Raw genomic sequence first — 25,581 nt, 5'->3', positions numbered from 1 at the left:
GTAGAATATGGTGTGTAACACGAATAGGGTGACAGGTAGTTGCATTCATATAAGTATGAGCATGCCACATAAACAGGCAGGGAACAATTAAATGGCAACTTGCAGCATAAATAAAAAATACTTGCAGTAGACACAAAGAACACTTCCACATACACACGAAGAATACTCATATGTAGAAATGAAGAACACTAACATGCAAGAAACAAAGAAAACAACATGGCGGCTAATGAACAGAGGTACTGCCATTACTTAGACCATATTCTGCTAGGCCTCATTTCAGAAATACTGAAGACTGACATAAACACTTAAAACATGTTTCCAGCCCTCACAATGCTCAGAAGAGACCCAGACACCAAGGTCAGTGCACTGAGGGGAGTTCTGCTTAGCGAGTTGAAAACACCCCAGATAACGTTTCCCAAGGAATATAGCATACAATTATTAAAGATAATTAGTTTCAATTGGTAGCATTGATAAACACACATATCCTTGAATACCGGGTGCTAGTAGCCAAGGTGCCAAGTGATCCTATAATTAATGAATACACTGCGCCCTCAGTGGCAGCTGAGGGGAAGCACACACAATTTAGGATAGCAGGAAATGTAACAGATGAATTTGAGCTCTGAACAGTGGTCCTCTACCATGTGTTCCCAACAATGACCATTCATTCCCGATCCAATTAAATAGTGCACCTGGATTCCACTTTCTATAAGAATATGGTACAAGCATTACTCTCTAACCGGCAGCATTATCAGCGTTCCTGGGTCGACCACACAGAATCGATTATGAGACAGCTTTCGGATCTCTGTACACAGGGCATCGAGGCAGGCTACATAACTCAGAAAGAGGACATGTTCCTCATCCCATATGATGTTAGGATGGCCACAATATATGCTCTACCCAAGATTCACAAGGATTCAATAAATCCTCCCTGCGTCTGATAGTTTCCATGTGTGGATCAGTGTTGGAGCCTACCGGCCAGTATGTGGACTCGTTTTACAACCTCTCATGGCAGAATCAAGATCATATTTGAAAGACACTACTGACACAATCAGGCTGTTGGATGGCACAGAATTGAGAGCAGATGATGAGTTCTTCGTCACTTGTGACATAGCAGCTCTATACATGAATATTCCAATGCTCTCATGGTCATGGAAACTAGAATTAACACTCACCCACAGCCGCATGGTGTGCCTACTAGATTCATTACCGGTCTACTTAAAATAGTTTCAGGTCAGAACTATTTTTCCTTTGAGAAATATGTCGATAGACAATGCAGGGGACAGCGATGAGGGCAGTCTTCACCCCGATTTTAGTGATCCTGTTTATGAATCAATTTGAATAGTGGCACATGTATGCCAATAATCCATATATCTCCTCCATCTGGCTATGGCGGAGATACCTTTTCTTGACATCCTTATCAAACACCATAAAAGTAAGAAATATACATGTCTATACAGAAAACCAAGAGACCACAACATAGCATTAGTATATACCAGCCAGCCTCCCTGCACACTCCGTGACAATGTACCTTTTAGTCAGTTGCTCCGCATTAGGAGAAACGGCACCTTCAAAGATGACTATGCTAAGGAAGCAAACAATCTCATCATCTGTCTGACTGAATGCAGATAACGTGCAAGAAGCTAAAGCATGCAGCTAACTGGTGGTATCCTCTGGGCTGTGAGGTCTTGTTGGCACCGAAGACTAGCAGTGATGCTCCAGACAGACTCATCTGCATGACGACTTTTTGGAGTACGATTACCCAGGTCAATATATCAATGGTAAAGAAAATTGTAACCGGGTCCGGGGGAGGGTGTGCACATCACAGTTACCCTTATTCGAGTTGAAATGTGGAATGAACATTAAGGACTATTTGGTGCACTTAAGGTTCTCAATTCCCCACACCCAAAGAAACACAATCTCCAGCATGTGGAATCCTGTAGTCAGCCAACACCCATTTGGCAACCACAACTCTTGCCAATTTTGCATTTCTAGTACCGAAATGTTCCACAACAACACCTGGTGGAAGCTATTGTCACATACAAATTGCAACACCTCCGACATTATGTACATGGTCCTGTGCCCCTGCGAGTATGCCTACATAGGCATGACCACTCACAAAGTGTCGAAAAGGATAGGGTAGCACAGGTCACTGATTCGGAACTGAATTTGACTGCACCATTGGTGTCTCATTTCATGGAATATCAACATGCAGACATGGACATACACCGGATGATGGTCAATCTAATCAAACCAGACACGTGGGAGTATAGTACTGACATACACCTGTTCAGACTTGAACAGAAATTGATTTTTCAGCTGAAAAACCATGTGTCAGGACTCAATGACGAGCTACACTGGGCCTTGTTTTTGTGACTTCTCCCTGTGTGACCCCCCTTTGGGCACAGACGTCCAATAGTTTATGGTTCAGTGCTGGTACATAGCTGAAGCATATACGCACAGGGTGGATATTGAAAAAGCCTCAACCAATTCCATGTATGCTCACCATATTCAGGGATTTCGCCAACTTCGTTTGTGGTTCAAGGACTTTGCCCCCGGCATTAAGACATGCCGGACACAATATTGGCATGATTGCCCAAAAGTAGTGGGCATACTTGTTGCATTCACAGGTTTAAGCTGGTTGTGAATAACCTGGTTTCTCTGCTTTTCCGAATTGCACGCTGTATGCGTGACCCATACATGTGTTCATACAGGTTTTTTCCAAGCCATCAATGATCAATGAAAATGTTTTAAGATGGCCACCAGGTTTTCAATATTTGAAGACAACAGGTTCTTTTGAAGTCACATGCTTTGTCAGTCCAGAAAAACTAAACACCCCTTGAGGGTCTGGAAATGAATGATAATTGGTTGGCCGAAGACCAACTGCCTCATTTACAGTGTAAGAATATATATGCATTAGTCATTAGTTATTACGTAGCTATTAGTTCAACTAGAGTGAAGCCATTTTAAGATGTCCTTGAAGACAGGGAGCATGGCATTTAATCAGTACACGAATGCCAGCGAGTCTCCTGAAAGAATAGCAATGTACGAAACTAGCATTTAAAGAGTTGAATTATGATCTTCTTTACGGCCCCCCTTTCTGAGCCCAGTGAGGCCCTGGAGAGCGGGCTGACCTCTAGAGCGAGAATCGAAACTAAGAGATAGAGAGGTCTGGTATGTGCCAGTCTCCTACACGCAGCTTGCCCATGAAAAACAAACGCTGTGTTCTCGTAAATAAAGAATGATGTCTGTAAAATTGAAGATTGCAAACCGTTACTAAATATGGTGGTCTAAGGTGTCATATTTGTCACACTGGTCAATCATCACCTCTAATTCAAAGGGAAATGAATTGGGGGCGGCATCACATGTGTCATTACCGATTGTAAGATGCTCCGTTTGTATATATGTAACTGATGTACGTTTCACGCTCTGTTGCGTCCCCCGAGGTCTGTTAGACACACATCGCGGGGCGTGGGTCCACTTGGCCAACTGGGACTTCTTTGTATTGCAATAAACTCTAGATTTTGGGAACTGAACCTCGTGTCTGGCGTATCTATTCGTGTGTGGTGACTGTGCCTTGTTTCCACATCCGAGGTTCCCTCAGGGGCCCCTTCACTTACAGCTGGCTCATACAGTCTTCCCACAGCCAGTCAATACTAACTGGCTTGCAGACTAACGCAGCAGTGAAGGGGTATGGTGCTTACCCATGAGGACCTGGTGTCACTATGTGCAAGTGTGATCGCCACCAGAAATCTCAGCGCAGTTTAGTGTAAACAAGCAAGTGGACTACACCAGCGTGACTGTGGTTGCATTTTTGGTGTTGTGTCTGGGCAGATAGTCAAACGGCTTACAACTGGCTGGCCCTGAACAAACGTGCTTGGTGCAAAAACTTGTGGTGCTACTGCCATTGCGGTAACATGGTGGGGCGGACTGGGACATTTGCACTCGGCTGTAGATCCTTAATAACAACACTTCTTGGGTTTTCTTTAGTGTTTTGTCCCGTGCATTGGGCTGTGTCTTCCTCACAACCAGAGTGCATTGTGCACTGATCTCTGTGTCAGGAACCTGGAGGGCTCCCGGCAGAGGTCAGTCCCTTCTATACTTTGTAATGCAGGATGAAATATGACATTCCTATACTTAGTTAACATTAGATTAATGCACAAAGTGGTAAGGACATTTTGTCCTTTATAGAGTGTGGTGATGGGGACAGGGGGCCTCATGGGGAGAGCCATACTCTTGTTCATAAACAGCATCAAAGATTATACATCTGAAAACAAGAACATGGTATGTTCCATACTGGCTCACTTTCAATTTTTATTTTTTAATTTCTAACTTCATCTGGTTAGAGTGTGCCTTGAAGTTCATGGGTTTGTCCACTGATTTAATACCAACAATGTTGCATTTTTAGGTCCGTGCACCATGACCTCTCAGTCCTGAAGCATTTTCTGCTCTGAAGAAGGCAAGGCCACTTTCTAAATTGATGGGCCGTGTATGCAGCCGAAACTCGAGTTGGCAGATTACATCAAACATCCTACCTAGTGAATCACAGATTGTCTCTGTTTTATTTCCATATTGTCAGGATTAATCAAACATGTGGCGCTGCGTTTCATCATACATTAATATGCACTGACGTAGGTTCCCATACCATCTTTTGGTGGATGCAGTAGTCCCTATCGGTTTATGGCTCCAAGGATATACTATACTATTGATACCGCTGCTAATTCAGTGTCTAAGTTGTTTTCGCCAGCAAAGTTCTGTGAGGTGTTTACTTCTTTTCTTTAGTTTCAGTGGTATGTGACTGGTGTTCTTTTTTTGCAGGGAGGTGTTTGCATTTTGAGACATGTGCATTATTGTTGTTAGCAATGTGAACTTTGTCATTTCAATACTTTTGATTTAATGTTCTTGTTGACACACATGTGCTGTTTTTCTTTGAATAACATGGCTCAGTAAAATGAATAACATTCGTTTTATTAAATTAAATTCAATTGCAAAGAAATCAGTGCTTTGAAACTTCTTTACAAGTGTGTTAGGTTTGTAATAAGAGCAATGTAACTGTGTTTTATCTATCTGCAAATGTGCAGCCACTTCGCTTTCCCAGTAGTTTAAGGCAACAAAAAATGCTGGATGATAAGACCTCAGGCCTGGAAACCGATGGGAGTAGCTTCTTTAAAACGGGATCATAGCAGTTTGCCCATCTCTCCTTTCCCATCACGTAACTTGCGCAAGGTGTTAGGTGATCTAACAGCAGACCAATTAAATTATGTTCCTTCAATCGACTAGTGTAGGAAAATATCAATAGCTGATTAGATTGAAATGTATTATCTATAGAGAATCATGCACGAGAAGAGAAGTTTGTGGTGATTGTACTAACAATGATGTCAATATGAAGATGTCTTCCTCTAAACATTGTTGTTCTTAGCACCATTTTGAGATTGTCCTTTGAATGCTCTCCCAGTGACCATCTGTTTTGGTTTAAAGCCTGGTTTTCTTGTGCACTTGGAGTCACTCCATTTATTGAGTGTGTTCTCTTTATTTGTATAGTTGGGCCTATCTTAACATTTTCCTAAAGACAAGTTTCAATTTGCAGAGGTGGACTGGCCTAAAGGGAAATCCGGAGGCCTCCTTCTTGTGTGGGTATCCTGGTCTTATGCTCCTTTCACCCTCTCTCCCAATCATCCCAGTACATTCACTCCATCTCTCCTCATCCCTCTCATCTCTTTGAAACAAATAATTTGTTTAAAAGCTTTCAGTATGATATTCCACACTCCTAACACATTTGTATGTTATTGTAATGCAACAATAATGGATGTAAAATGCTTAGGATTTAAGTAGTGCTGGGTGAGCTTTTTGTAAACTTTCTTACAATATTTTTAAAACAAGTCCAGCCACAGTGACCGATTCATTGGGTCAGTTAGCTCAACACTAATATGAGGCCAGCACATGCCACTCCCTTTTTTTTATTGTTTTCCCCATTGTTTGGTAAAAATATGTGGCAAAAGGAAGGTGTATAATTCAGTAGGGAATGATGAAAGAGACTCTGAAAAATGCACAACAGGCTCATTTCTCTATCTTGCAGTGGTTTGATAGAAGCATGGAGGGACGCTTGCAAGTAAATAATGCTGTGGAGGAATTTTCTGATACCCCTGTGCCACTCGAACCTCAGTCCTTCACTTACACACATTTAGCCTTGTTTATAGACAACTCTGTTACTTATTATTTTGGGGAGAACTATAGAGTTATCCTTTCAATCTCTTTCCAACCAGTTAGGGAAGTAAATTGCAATTGCAGTTTGGAGCCATAGGGCCCTTTTTAGCAGCATTCTCTTTGTTGGGCACCTGCCCAGACACTACAACAGGTGGACAAGGGCTCTCATCCAAACTGCCTTGTTAAAGGAAGAATCTTGAGGGCACAGTGGATGGGTGCTGTGCGTTGCCTAAATCCGTTCACCCTTGGATATTAACACCAACTGAATGGGACTTTGTTCCCACATGACCCACTGGTCGTGAGGAGGTTACTATACCATCTAAGAGAGTGAGAACCACTCCAGGTCTAGTGCCACCTATGGACTGGGAGAGCCTGCGGGTACATTTTTAGTGGTATTCCATAATAATGCAGATGTAATTTCTGATGAAGATGAAGTGGATGGTAATGATGATTTGTCCTTCCTGGAGGAACCTGGGACTATTCCCAGTCTACCTGGCCAGATAGAATCTGATTTAGCAAGGGCAAGATCAATTTAATTTGGCTGGGATAACTCTGAAAGTTGCTTGTCACAATACCCTAACACAAGTATGGCTTATATTTACAGTTGTATGTGCCACAAGGACATCTTCGGGGTTATGCAGTTTTTGAAACAGTGGTGGCTATTGTATATGCAGCCACTGCACTGCAGAGACATGGGTGCCACATCGGCTGTAAAGATCGCACTTGTGACCTCTGAACCTACTCTGTGCCACTGGTAGAGCAGGCGCTGCAAACCAGGATACTAATGCAGCACGGAACAAGTACACTCTATGCTTACACACTATGCTTATGGCATGGAGTTAATGAAAGGGGAATCTGATTAGCAGATTTCCCTTTCCGAGATGGAATTACCGGCATCATTGTATTACTTAATATAAATTAAAAAAGCCAGGGTTTTCACACTCTGTTCACATGCCAATTTGTCACACCGATTTACTTTGGACTGATTAATTATATTGTACATAAAAAAGAATATTAAAGCATAACTTTGCCCTTTTACTTTGATTAATGCTTACAGGAATAATCAACTGCAGTTTCAGTAGTGCCTGGGTGGATAGCCCAGGAGTTAAGCACTCATCCCAGACATGGGTCTAGCCTGCACTTGACAAGTTAATTCCAAGGGCGGGCAACTCATCCATTTATCCTTCTGAAACAGATACGTTGAGTACCATTATGATAATAATGAAACCTGGTTTTACAGTGCCCAGAAACAACTGGAATCCAGCATTAAGTGCTAAATAACGACACATTCATCTTCACAACCTGCTATTGCAAAGCCAAGAAGTGGCAGGACTCCAGCATTAAGCCCTACATAAATACACACAAATGTCCATTTTAGCAATAACCTGTCTACCATCCCTGTACCATACATATCTTAAGAACCTTAAAATTGAGCTTCAATGTCAATTACATGTGATTTTTTTTTTATAGAAATCGACATTGGATTTTATAGGGTAACTTGTTACTACATTACACAACAAAGCTGTGATGGCTTTGCTCAAAGACAGTGTGACGTATATATAGATAGGGCTGTGCTCAACTATAGGTCTCATCTCACCTGCCAGAGCGGGTCGCGCTGTTCAGGGAAGAGCTCGAAGTACTTGTGAGCCAGCGAGGCTGGGGGCAGGGTTTGCAGCCTCAGGTTGGTCCATCTTCGCACAAAGTTGGCCAGATTGACAAACGTGTACAGACCCAGGCGGTCGTTTCCGTAGTTAGACAAGTGGGTCATGAAGATGCTGATCTGAAAGAAGAGTGTCAACACTTCAGAAAATGAAAGCAATGGGCGACAGCAGGTTAAGCCAGACGTCAGAAAGCCAGCCTCTCCAGAAATCATCATAGATATGAAGTAATAGAGCCACGATGCACTCTCCTCACCTAACTGCAACTATACTGTTTTATTCCAGACAGTCCGAAATACACCACACATCCTTTAATGGCATGTTATGTTCAAGGTTATCAACTTAATACACACGTTTTATCAATCTGCCATTATATGTTCTGTTATGGAACAGTTATCATAGGCTCATTTTTACTAAACTATTGTCAAACTCATATCTAATGTTCATAGTTGCAGTTAACTTATGGGCACCCAAACTCCAGCAGCACAAAATATGACAGAGAGGCCTATGCACTACCCCGCCCACCATTGATTTTAAGTATATAGAAGTGGATGCCATGTGACCAGAGTGGAATGTAAAAAAAAAAAATATATTGATTTAAAAAAAAGATTATTTATTTATATATCTATCTATATACATAAATACGAACATTACATTGAATCACATTATAAGCAGAGTTGAACACTTTACTATGCAGGTTGCATTATGCTGTTGCCTCAATATTACATGCAATTGACTTCATACACTGAACCTGAAGCCCAGAGTGACAGTCACATACATGCTGGTAAAACAGTACTTGCATATATAGTTACTTGAAGGCGCACTTATGACGCTTGTTACCCGAGCGTCTGTATTATCTCCAGTTGGTCATCCCAGGGTGTTGTGGCCCAATAGAGTTTGAAGTTGCCCGGCTCATGGCTCCTCTTCAGAGGCAGCTTGGGAGGATTGGCTGTTTCTTCTTAGGAGTGAGGCAATCATATGAGAGGACACTCTGTACATAAAGAAAACCCAAAGCTCATCAAGAAGGATATTTATGCTTCTGTCCGAGATCTTTTATTTCCTGTGGACGGAGTTGAGTTTTTTCCTATCCAGTTTAAAAAGTTTGACGGGGACACTGGGATTTTACTGACCATGCATGGTTTCCATGCATGATTCTAAGCACCTCCAATTAAACCCTCCTTCTCAGCTTAATCCATGTCCCTTTCTCAGGAACAACGTGTTCTGAACGCAGCTGTAACACAGGCCAACAAGAACTCCAGGACAGTTGGAGGTGATGTCCCTGGCCGTGGGCATCCATTTCCCATGTGGGTGTACCATCCCCAAGCACAGCGGCAGTGCCAGGGAGACCCTGTCAGGGTCCCCTTCCCTCTCCAGGGGAAAATTCTGTAACGCAGCCCAGTCAGCGCTCGAGGATGGGTGGGGTGATGCCCCTGGCCTTGGGCGGCTGTCTCCCATGTGGTTTGACCATCCCCAAGCCCAGCAGCGGTTCCGGGGAGCCCCGGCAGGGTCCCCAACCTTTTCCAGAGGGAGAAGCTGTAACACAGGCCAGCCAGAGCTCCAGAAAACTCAGGGGTAATGTCCCTGGCCTTGGGCGGCTGTCTCCCATGTGGGTTGACCATCCCCAAGTGCAGCAGCAGTCCCAGTGAGGCCCGGCAGGGTCTTCGACCTTTCCCACAGGGAGAAGCTGCAACGCAGGCCAGCCAGAGCTCCAGGATAGTCGGGGTGATGTCCCTGACCTTGGTGGGCTGTCTCACATATGGGGCGATCATCCTCAAGCGCAGCGACTGTCTCAGATGAGCCAGAGCTCCAGGATTTGTCAGGGGTGATGTCCCTGGCCTTGTGTGGCTCTCTCCCATGTGGGTCATCTGTCCACAAGTCCAGTGGCAGTTCTGGCAGGGTCCCCATTCTTCCCAGGAGGGAAAGGCTGTAACGCAGCCCAGCCAGAGCTCCAGGCTGGGCTTGGGGATGGTCGACCCACATGGGAGATGGGTGCCCAAGGCCCGGGACATCTCCGCCGACCACCCCAAAGGTGTGGCTAGGATGCATTACAGAATTTACCTTCAGGAAGGGATGGGGACCCTGTCAGGGATCCCTGGGGCTACTGCTGCATTTGGGGATGGTCAACCCACATAGGAGAGGGTGCCCAAGGCCAGGTATATGATCCCCAACCATCCTGGTATTCTAGCTGGCCTTCGTCACAGCTTCTCCTTCAGGGAAAGAATGGGGAATGTCCCGGGACTCCCGGGACCCACCGCTGGGCTTGGGGATGTTCAATCCACATGTAAGTCAGCCGCCAGTGCCAGGGATATGACCCCCTTCCACCCTGGAGCTCTGGCTGGGTTGCGTTACAAATTCTCCCTGTGGCTAAAGTTGGGTACCCAGCCAGGGCTCCCTGGAACTTCTGCTGGGCTTTGGGACCGTCAAACCACATGGGAGCATTACACACACTGATGTGAAACTGAAGGAAATCCACAAAGAAATCCCCCACTGTAGCTATTGAGGCCCTACTGACATCTGACATCCCGTCCTGTTATCTGAAGTTGACCACCATTTCAATCTGAAAACCTTCTATTTTCTTGTATTTTTTCAGAGTTCAGCTTCCCTTGATTACAGCCCCTCCCCGCATTCCAGTCAGGCACAGGCTATGCCACACTTTATTGCAGTTGTAAATAGTTGGAATGCAAGAGCCGGCTTGCAGCGGGGGAAGCCATTTGCTAATTTTGCCCAGAGACTCTCCATTTGTCCTTAGCTGAAATGAACTCACATATTGCATTTCCTAGCATCAGTCTGTATTCTTGGTGGATTTCTTTTTTCTGTTCACACTCTTCCCACTTCAATGGTACCATACCTTTCCCTCAATTGTACTGGGAAAGCAGAATTCCCACATTTCAGGCAAACATTTTATACACTCCTACTAGGTAAACATTTGAGGAGGACATCACCCATCTTCTGAAATCCATTTCTAAACGAGGCTCACAAATTATTCTAATAGGTGACCTTAACCTAGGTCTTCATGACCCCAATGATGCGAACGCCTCCCTGCTTAGTGACACTGTCACTTAACTAGGTATTACACAACATATCAATAAACCCACACACTCGAAAGGTAGAACCTTGGACTGGTTGGCCGATTCCAACTGTGACATCTCCCTGATTGACATTACACCATGCGTCTGGACAGACCACCATTTCATCACCTTCACCATACTTAAAGATACTCTCAATAGTGCACCTACATCCACTGCACCACAAATTATGTCTGGGAAGAAACACAATATCACCATAGAGAATTTAAGACCCCTACTACTTCCAATCACCAACAGTCACACCATCACCAACTGTAACCCAACCTCTCTAGTCGAACTTTCTAATGACACATTGGAACAAGCTCTAGACCAAATAGCACCACTTAAATCTAGAAAGGCCAAACCACCTGCTCATCTGAACAAATGGTTCTCAGCAGAACTAAAAGCATTCTGTTTCATTAAAAGAACATCTGAAGCCAGCTGAAGAAAAGAAAGGTTCTCCACTGCAGCAGCCACCTAGAAAACTGCCATTACAAACGCTAAAAAAAAGGTCTTCAACACAAGAATTCACAATGCCAAATCTGGCACTAAAGAATTATTCTCCATCCTAAGAGAACTGGAATCACCGATGCCCCCCACTGATGCTTGCATCAAGAACAAAGCCTGGTGTGGCAACATCCAACAAGCTCTGTCAAATAAAATAGCCCTCCTACAAGCCAAGACAGAATCTAAAAACCTCACCCCCATCAACCACTCTAGTGCAGAACCTAACCCCACCAAACCAGACTGCCCCCGCTTCCACTTCTCCCCTGTCACTGAAGACGAAGTAATCAACATAATTGCTAGCCTAAAACCTTCTAACTGACAAGGTGACTGGTGCCCTGCTTCAGTCATCAAGGATGGGGCTAAAGATCTCGCTCCTTTCATCACCACCCTGATCAATTTGTCATTTGAGAACTCGTCTGTCCCTAACAACCTTAAAAAGGCGTGGGTCCTACCACCTCTCAAAAAACCTAACCTAGACCCCAATATACCGACCAACTACAGACACATCACAACTGTCTCTTTTCTCCTGAAAATACTAGACAGAGTGGCATACCTCCAAATACAGCAACATTTGGAAGACAATAACCTCCTAGGTCTGCGACAATCCGGCTTTAGACCGAGGCACAGGACTGAAACAGCCCTCCTGGAACTAAATATCTAAATGGATGAAGCCAAAGACAAGGGCAAACTGGCCATCCTGCTCTTGTTGGATCTGTCTGCAGCCCTCAACCTGGTCGACCATCAAATTCTGACCAAACACCTCTCCTCGGCTGCTTCATTCTCTCAGAATGCCACCAAATGGATTTGTTCCCTCCTGCCCGACAGAACGATGAGGGTCTTCGCCCCCTCTGCCGTGGCTGACTCCATCCCAATCCAATGTGGAGTCCCCCAAGGGTCTTGTATTTCTCCCACGCTTTACAACATCTCTACCAAGCTCCTCTTTGACCGCCTTGATGACCTGGGTGTCACACATACGAACTATGCCGACGACACTCAGGTCCTCATCACTCTCAACAAATGCTATCAGAAAGATGTTGCAAAACTAAATGAAATCTACCTTGAAATCCAAGCATGGATGGCGACCCATAGCCTGTGTTTAAATGACGACAAGACGGCTCGCAAGCCCGTCTCAACAAACTCGACCCCTGGTACCAGTCTTTCACCATCGATGGAAATGTTATAAAAGTCTCAAAAGAAGTCAAAACGCTGGATGTGTATCTCGACTTCACACTCTTGCTTAAAAAACAAATAAACACCACTATCTCATCCACTGCTTACACCAATAAACTTATCAACACCTGCAAACCATTTTTATCCACCAACAGTTGCCACACTGGCTCGAGCGCTGGTTCTGTCCAGATTGGACTATTGCAACACACTCATTCTTGGTTCTTCTAATCACAATCTGAATAGACTATAGGTTCTCCGGAATAACGTCCTCAGATGTGCCCTCAATCTTCTCCACTTTCAGAAAGGATGCTCACTGGCTCCCTATTCATGACAGGATCAAATTACGCTCTCTCTTCATGACACATTAATGCCTATCCCTGACAGCCCCTTGTTACTTATCAGACAAATTTACCAGACATAACACATCCAGACCGACTAGATCGCCATATCTGCACCAACTAAACATCCGTAAGTTTAACTTGAAAACAACAGGGGGAGCAAGCTTCCCTGTGCTAGCTGCGAAACACTGGAACACACTCCCTCCGGATTTCAAATCAGACACCTTGTTCTGGTTGTTCAGAGCCAAGGTGAAGGCTTTGCTCACAACTCAGCAATAATTTGTTACAAGCTCTCATACCGTAACTGTGCTATCCATAGACTCAGACCACTCTGTAACCCGGTCTATCCTTTAATTCTGGCGATATGCTTGAATCGGACCATCCTGTAACGTGGTATTACTGCTAATATTGTATTTATTATTGTCATCTGCTCGGTACTACATGCACAACCTTTCTGTAAGCTATGTTGTTCTTTAAGTCTAATGCGCCCAGTTATCCCAGGGTTTGGCTGCACTATACAAATACAAAAACTAAACTAAACTATACTAAACTAAACATATTTGCTTTGTGTGTTTTTCCTTTTCTTTAAGGTAACACACCCTGATGTAGGAGTCTCTCCTCACCTTTCAAGACTTCAACCCTTTACCTCTTCTAAATGACAAGTAATGCAAAATGCCATGTTATAAAAATTCCCAAAACCAGTGCATGGTCTGTTGGTAAAATTAAATGTATGCACATGTTTTAGCTATCCCCATTTTGCAGCACAATTTATATCTTGTTTTGCAAGTAGGCACTCGTATTTAGACTGATTTGTATTTGTATAGGAATAAATGCACACCTTTGCCAGATCTTTCTGTCAAGTTAGACTTCATACAATTTGTATTTGGCTTGTGAATTAATTTGGTATAAATAATCATCACACACTCAAGCGTATCAGATCTTCCGATGGGACCTAGAATCTGTTGAAGCATTCATGTGTTCCCCTAAAAGAACCAATACTTAATTGTAGATTTTATTAAGCACTTTTTTCTAAAACTTGTTCAGCAAAATGCACCATTTTAATCTAGTATTTAAAATATAATTCTTGTAGAGAACACCTCTGAACACAATTAAATGTTTCTGTCTTGCCAGGCACTCACTCAGGATAAATATGGAAAAATATTTATGACCCACACTTGAAAAAATCACAGGCTGCCACTGCATTTCAGACTTGTAGGTGGGTTCCCGAAACAGCAGGATGTGTGCCTTGTGGTGTCGTTAGATGGTATACTTATCATGTGAAATAATTGGACCATTGTCGCCTTCCTCACAGGACATGTTCAGATGATGACAGGCCTACACTAGAGTACAGGATTCTCTGTGAGTCTCAGGAACTTAATCTTCACCACTCCTTGGGTTATTTGTCTTTCTCTACTTTGCTGTGAGTACCAAGGAATAATACACGAGTCTACACCGAAGGATACTATCTTGCCAATAAAATGAGAGATCCACCATACAGTCCTTTTGGATCAAATGTCCTAGTGGTCTTTGGCCATGATGACAGGCCTGATGTTGGTTCAATGTAAAACAACTGCTGTTAAAGACGCTTCCAAAAAAATGCAGGTTTGTTCTGGCTGATTCGGAGCAGTTTACTGCAAATGTCTCTTTGTAGCGGCACCCCCCGACCAGCCTACAACCGCCCTGCCCACTGCAGTGAATCCATCAGGTGGTTTCGCCCCCTGAAGCACCTTTTGTTCATCCGCTCCCTTCCTTCTTTGCCTCATTCTGTCTTCCAGGATGCCCAGGAAAGGCCTGTGAGCCCCTGCGTGCACTTGTGTGTGGCATTGGTCAGGACTCAGCCCTTTGTGGGCTTTAAGGCTTTGTTGTGCGATCTTGTTTTCCCTGATCAACAGATTGCAGGCAAAAGATTGTATACCATGATGTCTGCATCCATTAATGCAGTTTTCTGACTCCTTTGTATTATCATCCCCTCCAGTGTTTAAAGACCTCACTCAAAAGGTGTGATCCGACCTACTACGACTTAAGTCTCTTGACAAAATGTAAATGAGTTACGATGGTGGCTTCAGCATTTAAAGGCCTGTAATGTAAAATGTATTTTAAATATTAAACTCAATTTTTCCCTCAACTTTAACACAAGTAGCATCAGCTGCAGGGCTCAGTGAAGTGGTCTCTGACAAACAGCAAGTGGCCAGGACAGAAGAAGGTGTGCTGCATCAACTGCTTGTAGCTTTTGACTGATTCATTTGTTTTAAAGAGACCAGTCAATTACAAGTAGGTTCACACATTCCTCTTGCACATGGAAATAATCTCCCCTGTCCAAAATATAAACTTCCTGGATGGGTTTAAGTCAATTTCATTGCCAAATTTGATGAAGGTCTTGTGGCACTTTGTGTGGATTTAGATGGTAGAAAATATACTGTGTCCCGGTTTGTGCTATCTATCGATTCTGAGTTCTCATGGAGTCATATATTTTGAGGTCCCACCTCAAAGCACTTGTTTAGTTGAAGGCTGCATACAGAAGCCTCTTATGTGAAGGCTTTCAGAGAGTTACGGGTGGTGGTCTGAGTATGTATTCCCACCTCCTCAATGGCTCCGGGGGTATTACTCCACACAAGGAGTTGTCAGGCCACCTTGGTTTTTCTCACCATCAATGCCTTGGCTCTCAACACTCATGGCTTTATAGGTGGATCCATCAACTGAGGCTCTTGCCTTCCTTCTCAACCCTTCTGCTGAATCCTCTGGACTGCCCTTTGAGTTCCTCCTTTTGGGTTATCTATGCTTGGTGTCACAGAAGGTTTACGGAGTTCATTGTTCATCAAGTAAATGTGCAGATTCTACATGTCCGTTGCAGAAGTTGTGAGCCAAGTGCACTTGTAGGTGTTAAGCTTACACCAGGTTGAAATGAGATTGTTTTTTCCAGGAGAAAAGAATTGTTTTCAACTGTTATATCGCCACTGCTAGCCAGGATTCTGCCCCCCCCCCCACTTTCAACAAGGTTGGACACATCCACTGATTTACTTGCATCAGCCAGACATCCTCTAGCAGTACAGTTGGCACTTGTTAAACATTTGGTGTTCTGTCACATTTTTGAAGGTATTACATCTAAGTGACCTTCAGGCAGTAACTATGGTGTTACCCACTTTTGCCGATAGACAGCTTTGCTGGTTTATTTTGCCAAATTTGTTACCACTGTTTTTGCCATAAAATTACAGATGTTAAGTTTGGTAAAGTATATAGAAGGTGGTTTAGGATGGAAGGAGAGGCTGGTGTGGGGGGGGGGGGTTTGCACTGCTTTTTGGGGTAAACAAAGTGGTGAAATCGGCCAAAGAAATCGGCAAAAGAAAAGTCAGTAAATCTTCATAGATCCGCTATTCCTACAAGTGGGATATAACTGTCACTGTTTCAGTCAATCAGTCAAAACAACGTTAATCCGGTATGCATTCTTCAAGTACAAAAAACATTAAAATTAAATTTCAATGCAATTTCCTCTACACAAAACCAAAGATAAAATCAATAAAAGTGTTAAAAAACCATTAATGATCAACATACAGAGGAGACAATTCTGTATATCATGTATACAACATCACATTGCAAAATAGTGCTATTATCCTTAACTAATAATCATGGAGAGTCTAACTCGCAGCCTCACATGATGATAAAATATTGGGTCCAAAAAGGATAAGGAACTCTAACATGAACGCTACTTATTAATGTGTGCCGGCATTGTTCTGGGCTATAAACCTTTTCCTCAATATCCATGCTCTATGCAAATAACGAGCCATAACAACAATATCTGGCAATTCAGTAGCAGAGATCAGAATCATCATTGATTTTGCGAAACCTGACTGCTCAATAAACATTATCAAATCATATCTTCTCAAGCTTAGAGTTACTGGATACATCAGGAAAAGGTGAAGCACAATTTCAATCTCTGCCCCACACAAGGTGCCTTATCCAATACCCATGTAATTCTAGGATTTTATAGAAAACAACAGTGGCAGGATCCCCAGCCTTAACCAAACAAACAATGATCTTTCAAAAGAAGGAACAATTCAATCTAAGTACATTGCAAAGCCCTGTTCTTTTTTCACATTCAGATATGCTGGCCGAGTTTCAAGCTTGGTGCTTCGCTATCAATAGCTCATTGTGGGCATTATCCTTCTTTTTCAAATAAAAAGACATTTGACAGTCAAGGTTACACGGGGTTTCCCATAGTGCACCCTCACTGAGTGCGGTATGGGAGTTCTTTACAAAAGAAATCCATCTCTGTTTCAAGATTTAACATCCAACATGGAGCTTTAATGCTACTGTTTTTTTGAACTAGAAACGCACCTTTGCCTTGAATCATGTGGGAGGGTCTCGGGTGCGTGGGACTTGGTCAGAGGTGTTGCTACGGGGGGGCTGAGTGGGCTATAGCCCTGGGTCTTTTGATTATAACCCTGGATAGAAGCTCAGGGTCTACATCCAAAGGGCTAGCTAGTCCCGAGTCCTGACAGTCCTGTCATTAGGGTAGCCCCAGATATTTTCCAGACCTAGCAACACCTCTGGACATGGTCCACCTTGATGTTTCCATACTACAAGACACATAACATGTGCGTCCTTGTGCTTTTGCATTCTTTCAAGGGTATGGGGACAGAGCAGCAGCTCTCTGCCCACATGGCAGTGGTCCGCTCATCCTTTCTTTTTATAAGCCATACAGCCACCGTAAGCACAGATTTTTGCAAGATGGGTACATAATGCCATCTTTCAGGAACTGACACTGTACGTTTGGGGCCCGGGGAGAGATGGACTTGAATTCTCTGTGTACTGGCAGCAGCTCCAAGAAAGCTTACCGAATGCCTAAAGGTCCCATGTGTTCAGCTACACCATAGGTGCACCACATGTTTTAAACATGCATGCAAACATGAAACTCAGGTTTCACCATAAAGTTAAGATTGTCCAAATAATGATGATCAGAACATCGATTTGTATTAAAGACACAGAAGCTCGTGTTATTTACCACCTCAGACCACTCTCAGTTATTTTCCTCTGTTTTTGCTTTCTATACTTCACTGGTGTGTTAGCCCTTTTCCAATAATTTGTTGTCTATGCTATCAATCTTCCCATACTTGTCTTAGTTTCCATATATATGCCTGCATTCAGGCTAGATGTGTCTTTACAGTTCTCCATTTTCTGTAGATTTCTTATGTTCTCATTAGTAGTGTGATGTTTGTCTTCTCCTCTTCATGTTTGGTCACCGCTCACACTACATAAGAGACAGATGCCTTGGGGAACATATAATTTATTGAGTATTCTGATTGCTACTCTTCTTCATTTGGTGACCTACTGTCGTAGATTGAAGGGTGTAGAGGTGGAAAGGTCTTTAAGCATATTTTTAAGTTGAGATAGGTTTTTTGGTGCAAAGATTGAATGGGGGAAGGTTCCCAGGAGTGGAAAAAATCTATGAAACATCAACCGTCAATGTGTTCTCTAGACACATGCGTGTTTGTGGATGCCGTACTATGGGAAATCACTACTGGAATGTGGGTGCTTATAGGAACTTTATTGCATATATAGATAATAGTAGAATGTATACTGTGCTACACAAAAGGACAGCAAGGGAAGTTCATCGCCTCTTTTATAAAACTGCCAATCAATGCAGAAATACAAATGCATTGGAGATCTGATGACAATATGGAATATTGGCTGAGTAGCTTGGATGCAGTGTTTTGTGTCTCTGTCAGTCTCAGAAGATATTTGTGAAGCACAGATTCTTTGAGAACCGTAGGCAGGAAATGTGTCTGAAGAAAGGGGTGGATAGCAGTTAGAGTCCAGGACAAGCTCACGGTCAATGGTAACAAGGGGAAGCCTCAGATGGGTTGCTAGTGATTAAGAAGCCTTGAGCCACGCTTTTCCATTCATCACTCTATAGATTTCCCTAAGAATAAAAGGTGACACTTTTTAAACAAAATCTAATTCACGCCATATTTTTACAAAGTATGATAGTAATTGCAAGCAAATTACATCTAAAGCACTGATGAGCATTTGGAAATCACAGGCAGGACATGTCCATGCAACAAGATAGCAGTCACTGTCATTTCGGGGGTGGGGGGGCATACTGTACTGGTGATGGTCTGCCAGCACGAATCTAGACAGGCCCGAGTGAAGCGAGGGCTTCAGCGAGACATTTGGGCTGTTACCAGCTAGTACACACATCCGGCGAGGCAGTGATAGCTATTCACACCCTGGGGCTCTGTCTGGGGTGCGAATGGGCTCTGCGTGTGTTGCACAAGCCCAATCTCCCATGAAAAAAAAAAGATGCCTGCCACCATAGCAAAACGAAAAGGGGCCAAGTACTGTTTCTAGTTCTAGGGCAACCTGAGACACGAAGGTGTGGCAGTGCTAAGAGCTGGGAGCCCAGCAGGTATGTAGGGCGGGGGAGTTGGGAAAAGATGTGCGGCCAGGTGGTGGCACTGGTGTATGAGGCCTGGTGAGAGGCCGGGGGACAAGGTGCAGAGATAGATAAAAGTTTCCATTCATCACTCTATAGGTTTCCCTAAGAATAAAAGGTGACACTTTTTAAACAAAATCTAATTCACGCCATATTTTTACAAAGTATGATAGTAATTGCAAGCAAATTACATCTAAAGCACTGATGAGCATTTGGAAATCACAGGCAGGACATGTCCATGCAACAAGATAGCAGTCACTGTCATGTCGGGGGTGGGGGGGGCATACTGTACTGGACCATTTATCTCATGATAGCGCTCCGATCATGGGCGTTAATGCTTGTTGTCCGCATCAAAGTCCATTGTTGCAATCAATTTCAAATATGTGAAAACGTGCATTGTGCATGTGCCTAGCTGGGCAGTGTCAGTGTGCAGATAGAGTGATATGGCCTAATAAAGAGTGCAGTGAAGCTGGGAAGCAACAATGAAGGCATGATCTAAACAAGATGTGGGGGCTGATGGAGTATTAGCTCATGGTGCAACCGCATCCTCCAACCAAAATTCTGGGAATACCATCATTATTGGCTGCTTTTTTGCCCATGGTTTGAGCCTTCCATCATCTCAGTCCACCCCCTTCTTCACCACTAATACAAATGTCATCAGCTTCCGTTTCTGCACTCCATTCCCGTTGGCTCTCATTTGCAACACCTCCATATTTGGTCTGTGGCTGCCATGGAAAGAGAAAAGGGGCTCTTTCTAGAGCTCCCTTCCCAAATGTTGCCCATCTTTTTTTCAGGGGGGTTTAGGGGCGGGGTGGGGGGGGGGGTTAGGATTGAGCTCCATGCACAAACAACAGTTGTAGCTCTGCCCCCAAATATAATTAACACCCCAGGCCATTTTCAAAAATGCTAATGACTATCGGGACAGGCTGTACTAGCTGTAAAGTCATAATATTCCTCAGTAGTGTCTCTAACAAACGGCTACCACCCGGTATGCTCTGAGGCTGTGGTGATTATAGCCCAATAATCTAACATTTTTAAAATCAGTTTAATGTTTAAATGTATCAATGGTCTTGCACCACCAACTGGTTGAAATAATCACTACAAACCAACCAGCCCGTTCACTTGGATCGGCAGCATGTGTCTACTGGTGCTGTTCAGCGGAGACAGACGTTTCTCGGTTTATGGACCGGACCTCTGTAATACTTTACCTTTATCGATTACAAAAAAGAAAAAAAAAAGTCTTTAATCGCTTTAAGAAAACACCCACACCGTAGCTCTTTAATTGACGTCTGGTATGTCTACCCTTAATTTAAGTATGTTGAGTTCTTTTGGGTCACTGTCACCTTCAACATCTGCACCCAGATGCAGTTTGTTCTGCCTGGAGTACATAGTGTGATTTACAGGCCGATTCATGGAATTAATGTGTGCTGAAATTTTCAGCGCAAGCGTGCGAATCGCAGTGCCAGTTGGAAAATCGCAGCGAAACCCGTGCACAGCGATTCATGGAAGTCCATGCGCGTGTAAATCCCAGGATGTGCGCCAAAATTCTGCGTGGCGCATGCTGGCGCACACGTCTCCAGACAGCGTGCGCTACGCGCACCGCGAAATCGCACATAGCGCGGCGCACACAACAAAAGTAGGAGGAACACGGGGCGTGACATGCAGAATGGGGAACAACGCGTGAAAATGTGGGCGTCATGGGGGAAGTACAGGAGGTAAGTGCGCGGAACGCCCACACGCTCGCCTACAACACGTATTCATGGAATCGAACGGGGCTAACGCGTGCGCCAAATAAGACGCGCTAATCCGGAAACACGTACGCCAGCAGGAAGCAGGTGTACGTGGACCCACACAGCATAAAAGTTCAAACAAGCTCAGACGCCAGGATGAATATACCGTTCCTAGCAGCAGTGGTCGTGGGATACCGCAGGAGGAGGAGGAGAATAGTCAGGCCCAGAATTTTTACACCCAGAACCAGCCTTTTCGGGATGCATGATGACCAGATTTATGGGAGGTACAGGTTTCCACCTCACATAATACTCGACCTGGTTATTGAGTGGGAGGATGACCCACCCTGTGCTCCCAACCACTCAGCCCCCTGGAGAAGGTCCTCAATCTACTGCACTTCTCGGCCACTGTTGCGTAGTGACTACACAAGTGTTACGCATGCACGAGCGGGATCGAGGCTTGCGCATGCGCTGTCATGAATAAAGATGGTCCTCCGGCAGTTCGAGCCGGGGACCCAAGCAGAGCACACACGTCCTGCGTGGTTCCTGGTCTGTGTGTGTCGGTGTGCGTGCGAGTGCAGGTGGGGGCCCTGGGAAGCCCCCACCATCTAACAGCCACTGGATCATTTCAGCTCACAAGTGCTATAGTGGGGGGGGTGTCACAGGCCACACAGTCACGCTGCCTACACCAGTTCTTGGCCATCATGACTGCATGCCCATCAGTCCGCAGGCACATATACCTGCGTAGAACACCTGCAGAAAGGCAGGCTGCCGTCCAGGATTTCTACGGGGTGGCACAATTCCCCAAAGTGCTAGGTGCCATTGATTGCACCCATGTGGCTCTACATCCCCCTAGGGCATCAGAGCACATCTATGGAAACCGCAAGCACTGGCATTCCATCAATGTACAGGTAGTATGTGATGCCAAGGGAATCATCACCTCAGTATATGCCAACTATCCAGGTTCCACCCACGACAGTTTCATTTACAGAATGTGTAGGGGAGGATTGGTCCAAAAGACCCCCCTCCCCTGCATCTTCTCCCCCGGTGAGGCCCATGGCTCGTCAGGGGTCCCCTCCCTACCACCAGGGCCCAGGTGGTGGATGGGTCACCTCCCGAAGACATTGACCAAGCCTGCTGAATTCAGCTAGGCCTCGGAAACCATCTTGTCTAATAAAGATGGCTTGAGCCCTGTGCACCGCAGCACGGCCCCCACCTTTGGAGAGTTTCAATTATCCCTCTGGCCAGAGCTCTCTGGCAGATCCGCTGAGAGCCCGTTCCCACGAACAAGACGGACATGAGCTAGTGTTAGATGCCAACACTGTAACATTTCACCTTCCGCAGTGTATCGCTGTTCCCAGCATGACCCAGCCAGCAGGGCCTGGGTGGAAAAAGAACTGTAAAATGGACCTCTGACAAAAGCAAAGTTCCCAAATACTAATGAGAAAACCACTTGTGATGAAAGCGCTCTCTCCCCAACCTCTCCGACTAAAAAACCTGTAAAATGTATAGACATGGCAGAATGTGTGCTCATATGACATTAAGAATGAAGCACCCACATCCCCGCAGTTATGCGCAAATAGTAAAAGCATCCCGGGGGTTTTCGTGTTATGTGTTTCGTTGAAAAGATTGCACCCCACGGTCCCGCGCCATAACCGAACTAATGCTGCTAGAGTGCAAAGAAATACAAATGCACCCTATGTGTGTGTGTCCAGGCCCACTATGTGCCGCCGCCGTCAGTCTCATTGGCGGGTTGTTTCTGCGTGCTCCACCAACCTTACTACTACCTCACTTACCGCGCGTGTATAAGCATATAACAAAATGTTGTAGTTGTTAAAAACATAGGGTACAAGTGATGTGCTCGAATTGGCCATATGGATGGCACTAGCAATGTTAAAACGTGAGCTTTGGAAACACTCAATGAGTATTGTATATTATTTGAATGTTATGCTTCTTCCACCTAAAGTCGGCAACACACAAGGAAAATACCTTTGTGAGCACATGCAAGGCCATTCCCCCTTCCTCCCAGTGAAGCCTGCCAGACGAAAAAACAGAGGCCTGTGCCGCGCTGCTCCACCTCCCCCAATTCGGCGGGAACCATTTCAAAGATTTGTAGTTCCCCCCGCAGCACCCAAGGCCACGGCCTGCCACCTGAATTATTTACAACCCACCAGTAAACCCCGGCCTGAAAACACAGATCCAGAAGCGCCCTTTGTTAAGCTCCACGACCCACTGGCTCACCTTAGGTTAATGGCCCCTTGTAAAATTAGGACACCTAATATTATGGCAACATTACAGGAACCCATCCATAATGGCTCCTAACAAAACATGATGACACGGACCGCCTGTCCCATGCCCCGAGACCCAACCCCACGACCTACGATATCCAGTCAACAGGACGATGGTAACCATGTATTGATAAATCGCCAACAGACCCCACTCTAGGTGCATTCCTCCTGTGTTGCATTAACCTGTAGAATAACCTATTGGAAGATTTACCAGAGAAGATAATATTGCAATGGTTGAATGACTGCGGTGTGAGTGGCCCTAGGGCAGAAAGTCAGACATTCATCTCTGACACTGGCCACAGTTGGCACAAAAACACCGCCCGGATGAACCCAGCGGAACTGCCAGGCCCAGCCCTACCCACGAGGGTAACCAGTGACGTCCTCCAGCCACGACAAACCACATTGCAGCAGCACCTATAGCTAGTCGTCGCCACCCAATCCACAGGAACTTATGCCCCCTATAGTGTGTAGGTTCTTATGACGTTTTTTGTAAATATATACGCCTGTCTTTGCTATTGTCAGACAGAGCGCTCTCGGAGTTTGCAGAGTCCTTTGTATGCCCTATTTTGATAAACTCCCATTTACGCTCACCCACACTTTGTCTTGGCCTTATTCCCATCCTGGGAGAGTCCATTATTGTCTCTCATTGTGGCGAGGATCGTGCTAGCTGGGGGCGCTCGCCTTCAAATGTCAACCCTAAACCAGGACCTAGAAGATGTGCGGCATGGCGATACATGGCTGCTTGGTGAGTATAAATGCCACAGCACATGCATGCATGTCAGATACTGAGTAATGGCACAACCCCACTAATGATACCCATCACCACCTCCCCAGGGGACAATGCCTACCCTCTGAGCACCCACATGATGACGCCAATTCGGAACCCCACCACGCCACCCAAGGTAAGATACAACACAGCCCACATTGCAACCCGGAGCATAGTGGAGCGCACATTCTGAGTGCTCAAGTCACGCTTTCGCTCCCTTGACCGTTCTGGCGGGCAGCTGTTATACGCTCCCCCAGTAGTGTGCAGTATCATAGTGGCAGCATGTGTCCTGCACAATGTTGCAACACGCCGGGGCCTGCCGGTGGACATGGTGGTGCCCCCACATCCCCAACCACATGCAAGCCCGCTGCGCATGGGAGGGGAAAGGGCACGGGGTGAGGCAGCCCGTACGCAGCTGGTGGCTAATTACTTCACCTAAAATCACACCCCTGTGGAGTGCACACAGCCCTGGCACATACCAGCTGACAATCAATGATGATGACATAAGGGACAGTCAACTGTCACAACCATACCAGCCTGGGATTGGTCACCTGGAAGTGTTATATTGTGTGCATCCCTCCCTACACAAACACCACCAATGCTGTGTCATCAAAAGACACTTCTATGCTGCTAAATTCATTACCCCCTTGCAAAATACAACATCACAACAGCGCCATGTCACCCAACCCCTCCCCAGCTCCGCCACCCAACACACCATGGCATGTCATGCTATGTGAAAGCAAACAAAGCAATCCCCAAAACCTGACACAAGTGTCACAAAGTACACTGTCCCTAATGGAAACTGGCCACACACAATGTGCTCCCAGTAATGTAGAACTAACAACACACATGACCAAATACTTACCAAAAAATAAAATGCAGCAACACAACCTCAAACATAGGAAAAACATGACAGTACTAAGTCAAAGTAGTCGTAGTCTTACAACCTGAATATGCCACCACATCGACCCCTTCCAACTGTAGTGTTGCAGCCTTCCAAATTTGTCAGTGTACTGCATAGAACATGAAGTCCATCTGCAAAATAGACGGCCTTGTGAAGACATGAGGAATGAACCTGCACATTTGGAGGGAGACATGGAAGCACAAGTACATATCAATACACCATGCAGTGTACAAAACAACAACAATATCCACTAGGAATGTCTACACAGTATTGACTACAGACTGCCCACACATCTCATGGGAGCCCAACGTCACTGTGTAATTCACTGTCACTTGGTCACACCATTTGCAAGCCCATGGAAACGGGAAGCAGGAGGGGGGTGTGTCTCATGAACCCAAGCATCTAACCCAAACTCAGGACAAGCCTGCATGTGCCCAGCCCGAATACAGTGGATGCCCACGGGAGCCACACAAGGCAACACACTGTAAAAAAATAATTAAAAAAATAATTTTTTTAAAATAAAATGG

At 45.0% G+C, this 25,581-nt stretch overlaps 1 protein-coding gene across 3 annotated transcripts in view; it reads right to left on the bottom strand.

The window, feature by feature from the left end:
- The window catches only part of NDST4 (N-deacetylase and N-sulfotransferase 4), a 2,547,020-nt gene that overhangs the window by 529,772 nt on the left and 1,991,667 nt on the right, over positions 1-25,581 (bottom strand). For all 3 annotated transcript variants that reach the window (XM_069631065.1, XM_069631066.1, XM_069631067.1), the window contains one exon: positions 7,799-7,981. In XM_069631065.1, the coding sequence (XP_069487166.1) occupies positions 7,799-7,981 (183 nt within the window). The remainder of the gene's footprint in view (positions 1-7,798; positions 7,982-25,581) is intronic.

The sequence above is a fragment of the Ambystoma mexicanum genome, chromosome 6q (genome assembly GCF_040938575.1).
Source record: "Ambystoma mexicanum isolate Mex_15411 chromosome 6q, UKY_AmexF1_1, whole genome shotgun sequence".
NCBI classification, from domain to species: domain Eukaryota; kingdom Metazoa; phylum Chordata; class Amphibia; order Caudata; family Ambystomatidae; genus Ambystoma; species Ambystoma mexicanum.
This window is presented reverse-complemented; position numbering and strand designations above follow the sequence as displayed.